We start from the raw sequence: 12,970 nt of genomic DNA, 5'->3' as shown, positions 1-12,970 counted from the left end.
ATCAATAACCAGATGTTACTACTGACAGAAAAGGCAAATACAACAACAGAAAGTGGTAGAAGGATGATGATGTGGCATTTTTTTAATGACTTATTGCGAGAACAAACTTACAGTATTTACATGTGATTTTGATTGCATTTCTTATTTAATGAAAATGCCGCAATTGTGAAATTGTGTTTTTTCTACATTAGCGGAATATCACAAAGTCGCACATTTGTAGTTGAAACTCAGCTTCTGGTGTCAGCACCTTGTTAGTTAGTGTCCAACCTTTCTTTTAGTAACCAGTAATCTATCATGTTGCTACTTCCAATCCAGTCACCAGAGTAAAGTCACTTATTCAAGTCACTGTACTATTTTTGTTGTTTTAGAAAGCTTTCCTTCCTGAGTCTTGGGAAGTTAGGTCTCATGTTTAATACCAGGCAGTGACACAAACATAAACAATGGAGGGTGAAGGGAATTGTGTTTTCTAACTGGAAATAAAAGCCTTAATTGAGTTTATGTCAGCTAAAGATGACAATATTAAGGTTTGTTGTTCCCCCTGTGCTGGTGACAAAGTGCTGTTCTTAAAATTGGAAAAATAGGTAGGAGACAGAAAAACAAGTTGTTTTCTGTAGACGTGGGTGGATTGATCCAAAATTTGTATAATATTGATAGCAGTTCAGTACCAGTATTGGATCAACACTATCCTGGTGAAATCGATGCAATGGTTACATATTACATCTTGAAATTTTATTTCATTTTTGTTCTGTAGTTTCTCAATAGTTTTGTTTTGATTTGTTGTCAAATTATAATTTTCTGCACTTTATTTAGGGAAAAATACACACAAATCTGTTTAGTTTTTCAATTGTTTCTGTTTATCAAATCAAATCAAATTGTATTTATACAGCACATTTCAGCAACCAGGCATTTCAAAGTGCTTTACATCATAAAAGCACAAAAATACAAAGTCATAGAAGACACAGTCAACATTTGAAACATTCAAATGGCGTTAATTGTTTCAAAAGTAAATCTAAACAGGCGGATTTTTAGTTTAGATTTAAAGGCATTCAGTGTTTCAACTGTTTTGCAGTTTTCTTGAAGCTTGTTCCAGATTTGTGGTGTATAGAAGCTGAAAGCTGCTTTTCCTCGTTTGGTTCTGGTTCTGGGGATGCTGAGCAGACCTGAACTAGGCCTGAGAGTTTTGGAAGGTTGAAAGAACAACAGCAGTTCTTTAATGTATTGCGGTGCTAAGCTGTTCGGTGATTTATAAACTAACAGTACAGTCACAGTCTCATATTATTAAAGAATTTTAAAACTTTGACCAAATTCTGACTTAGATTTTAATAAAAATAATTCAAAGGGAGCCAACAAAAACACCTAAAGGTCAGAAGAAGTTGTATTATTTGTTATTTACATAATAAAAAGTATCAATATTGGCCATTCTATCCATACTTAGTTTTTGATCTATACAAAAATAAGAGGGAAGAGAGCAGCTCTAACTCCTGCTCTCAGGGAGGGCCTTTGAGGCAATAAAGTCAAGAACAAACAGACTGAAAAACCGTTTCTACCCAAGAGCTGTTGCTGCTTTGAACACACCTAATCCATCTAAAACCTGACATATTTATTTGTTTATTTAGTTCATTAATTAAGTAATTTAATATGCCAGTTGTTCTGTGTTTCTTCAAGAGTTGCTATTTTTTAAATTTCATTGTGCTTTTAATGTACAATGACATTAAAAGGAATTCTGATTCTGAAGATAAATGCGGGTGACCATGGCAACCAGTAAGCGAATAAGGGCTGGTCCGGTTCTTTCTGCAGTCAAGTTGCACACGTATTCGCTGTGTTTACAAACGATTAATCTCGCAACATGAATATAATCTTTTAGTTCTTGCCCTTAGGAGATGATAATCTTCGAACCTATTAAACTATCTAGCTTCAAATTTATTTTTATGTTGAGACGGTGGAGGCTGTTGCCCGTAGCTTTTGAATGTAACTAATAAAGTCACTTGCAGTCAAACAGCTTTATTAGTTTGATTACTTTAAAAATCAAGTAATCAAGTTACTCTTTCAGGGTAACCTTGGTGTTCCCATGAGATCCATTGTGTAAACTCTGCTGTTCCTCCTGCTGTCAGATCCTGGACTCTGAGCTGTTTGAGCTGATGCAGCAGAATGGAGACTACACACACTTCTACTTCTGCTACCGATGGTTCCTGCTGGACTTCAAACGAGGTAAAGGCTCCACCTCACTGCATGCTTTAGCTCACTGAGGTGGACTCTTCTCCCGAACAGCTGAAACCAGATGATTACACAGACTGTATGAAGACTGGGATCAAAGGCCACACGAGGGAGTGGTATGTTTTAAGAGTCCCTTAAAATAAACCCTCACATTGTTTTTTTATTTATTTCATTTACATCAGGTGTAGTGAATTAATTAATCAAAAGCTGAATATGTTTTATGACTCTTTGTATTTTATAACTGACAGTATGAAAAAAGGGTTGTACTTTCATCCAGTGCAGATAAACATTTGCTGTATCCATCATTAGGAGGGAAATGTAGACATACAGTTTATACAGAAAGTATTCTGACCCCTTTAAATGTTTCACTCTTTGTTTCATTGCAGCCATTTGCTAAAATCAAAAAAGTTCATATTGTTTCTAATGAATGTACACTCAGCATCCCATTTTGACAGAAAAAACAGAAATGTAGAAATTTTTGTAAATTTAGTAAAAGAAGAAAAAGTGAAATATCACATTGTCATAAGTATTGAGACTCTTTGCTCAGTATTGAGTGGAAGCACCTTTACTTTTTGTATTTCAGTGGACAGTCCAAGATGGACACAAAGCTCCTTGTATGTAAATCTCTCTCAATAGTAAATGCAAATGAACTGTGACTATAAAAATATAAAAGTAAGACTATAAAAGTTGGTTTGCAGTCTAAGAGAGAAATTCGAATGATTGATTTGAAAGGTAATGTATGTACATTTTGGGAAAAAATATACATACATTACCTTCTGAACTCTTCTGGACCACTGGGAATTTAATGTATTTTTCTTTGGGCTGCGTCTTTTGGCTTCATTGAAGTTATTAAGTTGTTACTGTAGTTAAGAGAGTCAACCAGGCAAAAAAACCCCGCGAAAAACAAGAAAAACAATGGTGAAGGGTTGACTTTGCCAAATTGTCCAACCTTAATGTATGCGTGCGTGTGTGTGTGGGCGTGTATATGTGTGTGTGTAGAGCTTCTGTATGAGGATGTTTTTGCAGTATGGGAGGTGATCTGGGTGGCTCCCAGGATCTCGTCTCGCCACTTCGTCCTCTTCCTGGCCCTGGCGCTGGTTACGCTGTACCGTGAGATCATCATAGACAACAACATGGACTTCACTGACATCATCAAGTTCTTTAACGGTATGACATGTAATTCACATTTCTATCATCAGAGAATAGTTTTTTATTTCTGTTAATATTACTATAGAGTACAGCACTCTTTGGACAAATGTCAAAAACTTCAGTTAAAGGTTACAATATAGATCTAAAACAACATACTCCAGTCCTGAGAAATGTGCAACTAAATCTGTTAATTTAAAAATGTACAAAATTCACATGTCTATTTGAGCATTACATTTACAATAAGTGATAATAAAAAACTGTGAACAGAAAAGATGTACAGATACCAGCATGGATGTAAATAATGTATTGATTTTGTTGGGATAACCAGAAAAATGCTAGGAAGCACCAGTCTGCTACTACAGAGTCAGAGAAGGTCATAAGTTCTGGAGCATAAGTTAATATCTTATAGAACCATGTTTTGCTGTAATGTGGTGTGTGTCACTACTATGTCTGCAGGTATAAAGACTGAAATAATTCCTAACCTTTACTTTGCAAAACCATATAATCTCAGTTGGCTTGGATGGAGAGCCCTTTAAAAGTCTTGTCATAGAATTTCAGTAGGATTCATATAAAGTACATTAATGTAGTTGGATCTAAACCTTTCTAGTGAAGCTATGTCTGTATGTTTAGAGTCATTATCCTGCTGGCAGCTGGTAGTACATCCACTCTGACCAGATGCCCTGTTCCGAACCACTTTTCCGGGGCCCTCTGCCCCCTCCGTGAAGTTGTTGATTGGGAGAGTGTGTGGGAGGGACTGCACTATCAACATTCACATCCTCCAGGTGTAAGTGAGTGGGTATTTGAAGGCCCATGCCGCCCCCCTACAAGATGCCGGCCTGGGCAGTTGCCCACATCACCCATATCACAAACAACCAATGGTTAAAACTGTCACTATGTCATGACAGTATGTTTTGCGACAGATTCTACTATTTCCATCTGAAGACATGCACCGTCCCAACAGAAAACAACCAATCAGATCCAGGAGGAGGGTCTTAGTGCTTTCAATCATCCTATCTGCTAAATGTGCAGATAGTGAAGAAACAACTTACCATTACAGGAAAACATGCTAACTAGCTTTAGCATTCGCAACAGTCTCTGCTAGCTGCAGCAAAGCAAAGAATAAAGGGAAGAGGTGCCACACAAAGTGATTGACAGTACTAAGACCCGCCTCCTGGCTCTGATTGCTTGTCTCGAGTTAGCAGTGGGAGGAGGTGGAGAAGCTTGATTGGTTTTCACAGATTATGTTTCTCGTACCTTAATGAGACAGTGACAGTTTCAACAAATGTCTAAAAAATATATTTTTTAAAGTTACATACTGCAGATTTAGGGCTAACGGTTGCACATTTTTTTCTAAGCAGGTTGAATATAAATACCCAACACACTTTTCTAATATTTTAAATGCTAACAATTTGGGAAAACCATATATCATTTTTCCTCATAACTTCTGACTTTTCTATGTTGGTCCATCACATAAATTACATTGGAATTTCTGGTTGTCACATGACAGCATGACAAAATTGTTTCTGGAAGTGAGTGCAGTAGGGATGTTGTTGGAACTGCTGTTGCTTGAACCAGCTGCACAGGATGTTTACATGCGTCTTCTTCGGCAGAGATGGCAGAACGTCACGATGTGCAGCTTATCTTGCGGATGGCACGTGAGCTGGTCCACAAAGTCCAGTCTCTGATGGACAACAAGTAACTCTACAAGGGATAACTGGGAGGACTGGGAATGTGTGTGCAGTCTGGTATTAGATACAGTTTCCTGCCCTCCACACGTCCAGAGCTGGCTATGGGGGTCCAAATGAAAATCCCGGTGGGGATCCCAAAGGAGATCCTATTGGAAGTCCCAGTGAAGGTACTCGTAGGGGTCCCAGAGGGAGCTCCAGTGGGGGTGCCAGTAAAGGTTCCAGTGGAAGATGGGGAGCGTCACATGGCTCTTGCGTTCTGTTTACATGTTCCTTCACCTGGAATGCACATGGTGTCTGTTCAGGCATTCGGATTTGTCTGCATGCTAGTGAGTTAAATCACACTGTGAACGCATTCTTCAGCCCCCCAGTCTTACAGTGTGTGTGCATGAGAACACACACATCGTTCTGGCTCTTCTCCCAGAGTCCCCTCTTTTTACTGACTCTGGAACTTCCTATTTGGGAAGCCAGCAAGGAAAACTGAAGCTCCGTCAATTTGCCTAACATGTTCCTCAGTGCTGCACCACAGGAGGCCACAAGAGAGCAGGATTTATACACAACATTATTGGAGGAGCAGAAGACTTTGCCACGAAGATGCTTTCATCAGTGACCAAATGAACTGTGCCAACTACCTTTTCGCGAGTGCTTTCTACAAGCATGTGTGTTTTTAGCTGTTTGCCACCTTTTTAACGTTTCTTTCATAGTAACCACAAATGTTGCCTTTTATTGACAGCCCAAGGTACTTAGATGCACTTTTCTCCTAGAGTATCCTTAGTGGTGCTTATGAAGGCTGCATCCAACTTGCCGGAGGCATGAAGCGGCAGTGGATGAATTGCAGCCAGTTTTCCTGCACATGGCGTTATGTGTTTGAAGCATGTGTGGAACAAACTAGAACAGCACAACCATAAAGGGAAAAGCACACAGACTTCATTTCTCTGGTGGGTCATTAAAAGGGGGTGGGGATGAGTTAGGATGAACATAGTGATACAATTTCCACAAGTGACTGGATTAGTTCAGTAGTACCTATCTTCAGCTGTCTTTGGTCAAGAGGTGGGGTCCGCCCTGGACAGGTCGCCAGCTCATCGCAGGTTAACAGACACAGTGAGCAAACACACATCCATCCCATAGGGCAATATAGAGAGAACAGTTAATTAAACGTTAATTTTTTTGGACTGTGGAAGGAAGTTGGATAAAACCCATGCATTCACATGGAGGACATTCAAACTCCACACAGAAAGACCGCAGGCTGTGTGTTTCCCTGCTCCAGCAGCTCCTTGATCAGAACACATTTTAAAATAATTTTATGATTCGCCCAGTCTGTTATAAGCTGCATTTCCATTACAAATTTAGACAAAACTTTTATCAATACTCCGCTAATGTAAAAAAAAACACAATTGTGCAATTGCTGTTAAAATTAAATAAGCGCAATTGAAATCCCACATGAATAAGTTTGTGCACTCAGTAAGTCATTAAAAAACATGCGGTGCCATCATTCTCCAACTTTCTGTATTTTTCATCTTCATGGATTGTGCCAGTGGCAACATGTAATGTCTACTTCGCACATGACTTTCCGAGTTCAGGTTCTCTTGTTTCCTCCCATAATCCCCTAAGCATCCAAGGTAGGTTACTACTCGACTCTCCAGTTTGAGGGAGTGTGTGGTTGTTCCTGAACTGGCTCTGTGATGGACCTGCTACCTGTTCAGGTTGACCCTGCCCTCTCATCCAGTCACTGCTGGGTCAGGCTGCAGCCCTGCTCCACTAACCAGGTTTACATAGGTATGCAAAAAAATATTTAAACTACACCAGCTGTTTTAAGACACAAACAACGCAGCTATTCATTGTAGCATCGCTTCTAAATTCTGGTTTTTCCATTTTTTTCCAAATTTGTTGCTGCTTTCGAAGGACAACAGTCAGTGTCAGAAATATCTGGAGAAAATTTGTATTTTCTGACTTTAATGAAGCGTAACAACAGAAGTTCAAAGGAAGAGGAACTCTACACTTTTAAGTTCTTCTTTTAAGAAGAATAGTGCTGTGATCTGAAGACACCATGCTGATAATAAACTTGCTGCATCAACAATCCTGTCTGGAAAAAGTGGCTGCAATTGTTCAGTTGGAATTTGATAACCAGCCTAAATAAAAAAAGCCAACCTCCCCCCCCCAAAAAAAAAACAGTTTGCATTTTACTGATTCAGATCTTAAAATTCCAGAGAAGGCGTAATTTCCTCTGCATCTGGTGGCTCAGTGTTGTAGGAGGCTAGTTTGAGCACATTTTTTTCTGGCTCTGGAGTAAACTAGGGGGCCTTTTTGAAATGGTCTCCTCTCCGCACCATCAGTGTGACCCTTCTCAACATGTCCAACATGGCTGCATTTTTCTGGTCATCCAGCACGGACCTCCACCTGTGATACAAGTGCCAAGAGTCTTCCCCAAACCCTGAAATGTACTGTAGTCATCTGGCTCTCTAATGTTAGTCTGATTCCAAGAACAGGTGGTGGTGTGGATGTACCTTGCCACAGCACCTGCTCCCTCTCCCTCGTGGAGACTGAGGTTCAGGTTGGGGGAGGGTAGAAACGGGCGTCTGTGGCAGAACTTCTTCCATTCAGGACATTGTGTACCAAAGCCTTGAAACAGCCCCCTCTGTGGCATGATGACAATGTGCAATTTCATACTGCATCTTGAAGACTGACTGTTTACTATGTGTGTAAAATATTTTTGGAAATAGTGTTCTTGAATTCTTAACTACTGTGCAATTTCTGTTGTTTGGGAATCCCATCAAAGTCTATATTGCTTGTACATACATATGAACCAAAAGCCCAATTATTTGTATTCAAACTGAACATATATAAATAAATATATAAATCTATAACTTATTTTCAGATCTATTTTTCTGTTGGTTCTAACAGCACTAATCGGAGGTGTGTACTGTGCAGAGATGCAGAATGTGTGCAGACTGTGTTATACGTTGACTGTTAAGTGTTCTCTATCAATGTTGTGCACTGACTTTAAGATTTATAATTATTTAGAGAGCTAACGATGACTGCATTGCCAAACGTGTATTGGTCAGGATGTATCATTTGCCTTGAATGTAACGTGTTATTAAAGAAGAGGTGGTTCATTAGTTTGCTGTTCTTTTATTTCAATAAAACCTGAAACGATGCTGCAATAATGGAAACAGAAGAAAACTGTTTGGTGTTTTAAGGAATGTGAACTAACTGCATTAAATATGTTCTGATTGATTTATTCATTATAAGACAGATAAATGTTTTCATCAAACTTGTTCACAAAAAGAAGGGTGTTGGACGCAGCTTACACAATATTGCAAAAAGTGAGAAAAAAAAATCTAGTTCCTCCACCTCCTTCCAGCAGAGCACTAATTTGTAAAATGAACTGTGACAGAGAGGCACAAACAAGAAGCAGCATAAGAGGACAGATGAGAGATAACTTGATGATGGCAGGAAGGAACAGGAGAGGTTATCTGTATCCCATCTCATAATGATAATGGCTAATCTTCACTAGTTGCAATGTGAGCCTGCACAATATGTTCACTTTTATCATAGAGGCAAAGCCCACACTACTGCGGTGGAACACTTTAAGTATGATATATACAGTGTTTACCCTGACTCTTCTAGAAAGAGTTGAGCTTGTAAGTGTTGCTGTCTAGTGGGAGTTCACATGCAGCATTAATAGGCTGGTAGTCTGCAATCGGCGGCCCTACAGTGGCTCTTACAAAACAAAAAAGGAAATGATTATGATCCTGCCTGCAACAAGAAATGGTCATTCTAGGGGTTTTTAAGTTCTTATGCAATATCTGCATGGAATATATGCAACAAATTTTTAAAAGAAACTAGCTTCAATCTATGCAACCGATCTTTCTTTACTTTCCATATTTATAGAAAAGGCTCACCTCATTTTACAAAAAAGTTTTTTCTCTTTTGTACCAGAGGGTTGATTTTATTTTAAAATATCATTATAGGTAAATTAGTTTTTCTTTGCTTTCATATTAAAATATTTGATGCCTTACATATTGTCTGTTGTGGCTCTATGTGAGTTTTATTTTGTAACAGCAGGGGCAAAAGTGGCTCTTTGAATGGAAAGGTTGCTCTCCCTGACGGGCCATGTAAGCTCACTATGAAAATATGAACAAACACAAAGGAGTAGGGCATGTGAGTCAAACTAAAGGCATGGGGGCAAAATCCAGCCCTCCATAAGTTTCTCTGTGTTTCTCTGTGGCCACATAAATATCACTGTCAAGAGAACAGTTTTGTGCTTAAATGTTATTTTATCAATCAAATCAGATATTTTCCTGCATATTGTCGTATTACATCCAAGTGAAAAGATTAATGACATCTTCAATATAAAAAAAGCAACAATCAACAGACAGACATGTTTTTTTTTTTTTTTTTAAAAAGCATCATTTATCACTTCCGATACATTAAAATAAACAGTACCCATGGCATTGCACAATAAAAAGGCATTGAAACAAAAATGAAACATTAAAGTAAGTATTGCAGCTTCTGAAAGCTAATTCACCCATTCATATATACTGGTTTGATTTTAAATCACTGCAGTTTCTTACAACAGAATCACAGTTTTTTCTCTAAACATCCAGAGGTCATTCCTACAAACTTGATGAGTGTAATGCGACACAAAATAACAATCAGCAGACATTCCGTGGTGCTGAGAAGTGGCACATCTTCTCACGTTAAGGTACAACACTGAAGGCCAAAGGTCCTCCTGAAGCAGAGGAGAGAGAGCCGCCCACAGGAAGAGGAACCAGAGAAGAACGCTTGGATGTGCCAAAGTCCAGTGCAGATGGAGAGGCGTCTTTTAGCTTGGGTCCACCCAGTTCTGGACAGAAACGCAGGAACAGAGTGAGCTGGACAGTTTGGTAAAATTCTAATTTACTCCACCAATAAAAATTGGAGAAACACAGACCCAGAGCTGTAGGAGTCTTTCTGTGTATGTAAACTGCTGAGGGTGACTCAGCTGAGCTCATCTGTCAGTGCTCATTATTCTGAGTTGCTTTCTGACTGATGACATATAATTTGAAATTCTAAAGATTATTTTTACTGTCTGCCCAGCAGAGGGCGATGCTGACTAGACTGAGAGGAGTTCAGTGAAATCTCCACGTTTCCTGCAATCAGGCAAGCAGGTGTTCAGAGTTGTCCACTGATTAAATATGGGACTTGTAAGGGTGGTATTATGTATTTTCCAGGCACAATGGTATTTTATAGCACAATCAAGTAACTGTTATCTTGACTTGTTATGCTGTATAAAAACATTGTATCAGATATGACTTAAAAGAAGTTTGACTTTATTTTGACACCTTAAAATCAGTCTCTTTCACAAGCTCCTGTTCTGTTCTCTGCCTTCAGTGCATCATCACAAACAAGTCCTGTTCACAACAGTCCTTAGGAGCGTTGGACTGAGAAGCAGGAGTTTGCTAACAGTTTCAGAGAAGCAATAATCATGAGAGCTGATCAGCCAATCAGAGAGAGACTTTGGAAAATATGAAGCATATTGCACAATCAGATTAATCTGCTGTTCTATTTAACCATCCATCCATTTTCTTACACCCTTGTCCCTAAAGGGGTCAGGAGGGGTGCTGGTGTCTATCTCCAGCTAACGTTCTGGGCCAGAGGCTAGACAGACTAGACAGGTTGCCAGTCTGTTGCAGGGCAACACAGAGACAAAATTTGGAGAGTCCAATTTACCTGACAGTCATGTTTTTGGACTGCGGAAGGAAGCCGGAGAACCCATGCATGATCAGGGAGAACATGCAAACTCCCTGCAGAAAGACCCCAGGCCGGGAATCGAACCCAGGACCTTCTTGCTGCAAGACAACAATGCTACCAACTGAGCCACTGTGCAGCCCTTTTTAACCATATTCTTGAAATTCAGTCACAGGTCAAGAATGCAAACAGACTATAGTCAATAAAACTCTCTTGACTGTGTTAAGACATATAACCAATCTATTTAGTGAAAAGACAAGTTTTCATTTCAGAAGTTACCACATTCATTGCTGCTTGTGGTTATGACAAGGCATATATTACTTTAAAATTATTTTTCATGAATTTACAAATAAGCAATAAAAAAAAAACTCCTTGAGCTCCAGACTATGTTGTCATCAGTATAAGACAACATATTCTTAAGGATATTTGTTTAAATAACTTTGAAGTAAAGAAGTTAGTGTGTGAAAAGTCAGATGTGTGTGCAAACATTGCAGCATCTTTCATCATTAGGATTGTGTTGGTAGATGTGAAACTGTACCTATGTGCTGTGGTCCAGCTGTTCCTCTGCTTCTAACTGGGATTGGATCTCTCTGCAGACTTCTGCATCTGTGTAGAAGAACAAAGAGCTGCTCAGCTTTGCGCGCCAGCCCTGCTCTCAGTGCTCTCAGTGGGAGAGATGCAACCAGCAGCATGCTGCAACACCACAGTCACCACACTCAGACACATTCCAACTGTTGAGTTGCAAACAAACAAACAAGCAAAAAAGGCAGTTTGAAACAAAACACCATCATCAAACCACCAGTAGGGGTTAGACAAGTTCTAAAACCAAAATATAACACAGGAGGTAAATAAATCCTAAGCTTAAAACTGAGAATAGAAGAAGTCATGGAGTTGACACCACAAATGAACAACAGGCTACATTAGATGGTGACAGAGTGGAGAGCTGAATAACTGGAAGCATATGGAAGCATTAAAACTGATCTTCCACACAGCCACATGGTCTAATTAAAATGAGGCTCTGACAATAATAAAACAAGATGAATCTGTGACAAGAAACAACAACAAGAGACAAATAGCTCAGCAACAGGCAGGAGTGTTACTGTACCTGTGATTGCTCTTTTAGGAAATCTGGGAGCTGAAATTCACCTTTAAAGACCTGGAAAAACAAAGGGCTGGCTTTAGAACTTCACAGGACGATCAACTCTGAATTGGACTAGTGATATGTAACGAGACTCCATAGAAAACAGTGACATATTGAGTGGGTTGTTTATCCTTTGCTAACTTCCAAAATGACTCTGGAGCAAAAAGAGGCTTGAAAAAAACAAGGAATCTGGGATCGACAGGGTAGAGACAGTCCACATCCCACAGGATGTCCCTATAATGTCTTCCTGGAGATGAAAACCTTGTTTTCTCCCTTTCTACAACAAACAAGAGCTGAGCTTTGCTTCATACACCATAATAACAGATGAACACAGGAAGTGACCAGTTGTCGTATGGATGAACAGATGCTAGTGAGTAAAAGAGAACCTTGAGGCTGGAACTGAAAGGCGAGTAATGTTTTAGAGAAGTCACGTCAGATTAAGAGACAGTGCAGCTTCTAGAAATCTGCCTCCAGATTTCTAGAAGCTGCAGCAGTAAAAGCAGCAACTTATACTGCTGCTTTAAATCATTTCTGAAACAGTTTGTAGACAACATGGCCCACCATCTCCCATTTATCAAAAACTAATAATAAAAAAAGTGACATAAGGGGACAAACAGAGGGAAAAAAAAGATTATAACCAAGATGAAAACAGACAAGGGGAAAAAGCAAAATGAAAAGCACTTTGTCTTGTTAGTAAGTTGTGTGACAAAGGTTATCCAGCACGGTCATGTCCTCAAATCAGAACATGACCAAATTCAATTTAAAGAATCTGTACAATAAGATTTTCTTATAATATAGATTCATAAAGCTACCTGAAGTAACTCAAACACCAAACATTGTTCATGTTTGATGTTTGAATTTTCTCAACACAGGAGTAGCTCCCTTACACACATGCTGGTCTTTACTAATTCTAGCACTTCTACAGGACTTCAGCACATTTTTCTGAAGCTTAACTTCTTAGAGAAAAAGCTATGAAAATGATTAAAACAAACTGTACTTGTTAATACAAGGAAAAAGCACTATCATGGAACAGGTTTAGTGTGTGTGTGGG

At 39.2% G+C, this 12,970-nt stretch overlaps 2 protein-coding genes across 11 annotated transcripts in view; one reads left to right on the top strand and one right to left on the bottom strand.

Moving 5' to 3' along the window:
- Nucleotides 1–8,164, top strand: part of sgsm2 (small G protein signaling modulator 2) — a 106,805-nt gene extending 98,641 nt beyond the window's left edge. For all 9 annotated transcript variants that reach the window (XM_032545896.1, XM_032545897.1, XM_032545895.1 and 6 more), the window contains 3 exons: nt 2,112–2,208; nt 3,214–3,381; nt 4,974–8,164. In XM_032545896.1, coding sequence (XP_032401787.1) covers nt 2,112–2,208; nt 3,214–3,381; nt 4,974–5,062 — 354 coding nt within the window. In that variant the 3' untranslated portion in view covers nt 5,063–8,164. The remainder of the gene's footprint in view (nt 1–2,111; nt 2,209–3,213; nt 3,382–4,973) is intronic.
- Nucleotides 8,165–8,268: 104 nt separating this feature from the next.
- The window catches only part of tpst1 (tyrosylprotein sulfotransferase 1), a 67,032-nt gene continuing 62,330 nt past the window's right edge, over nt 8,269–12,970 (bottom strand). The window contains exons 4-6 of one of the 2 annotated variants that reach the window (XM_032545901.1): nt 11,884–11,934; nt 11,317–11,384; nt 8,269–9,894 (exon numbers count right to left, since the gene is read on the bottom strand). In XM_032545901.1, the coding sequence (XP_032401792.1) occupies nt 11,349–11,384; nt 11,884–11,934 (87 nt within the window). In that variant the 3' untranslated portion in view covers nt 8,269–9,894; nt 11,317–11,348. The remainder of the gene's footprint in view (nt 9,895–11,316; nt 11,385–11,883; nt 11,935–12,970) is intronic. The other variant, XM_032545903.1, reaches the window with a different exon arrangement.

The sequence above is a fragment of the Xiphophorus hellerii genome, chromosome 18 (assembly GCF_003331165.1).
Source record: "Xiphophorus hellerii strain 12219 chromosome 18, Xiphophorus_hellerii-4.1, whole genome shotgun sequence".
Classification (NCBI taxonomy): Eukaryota; Metazoa; Chordata; class Actinopteri; order Cyprinodontiformes; family Poeciliidae; genus Xiphophorus; species Xiphophorus hellerii.
This window is presented reverse-complemented; position numbering and strand designations above follow the sequence as displayed.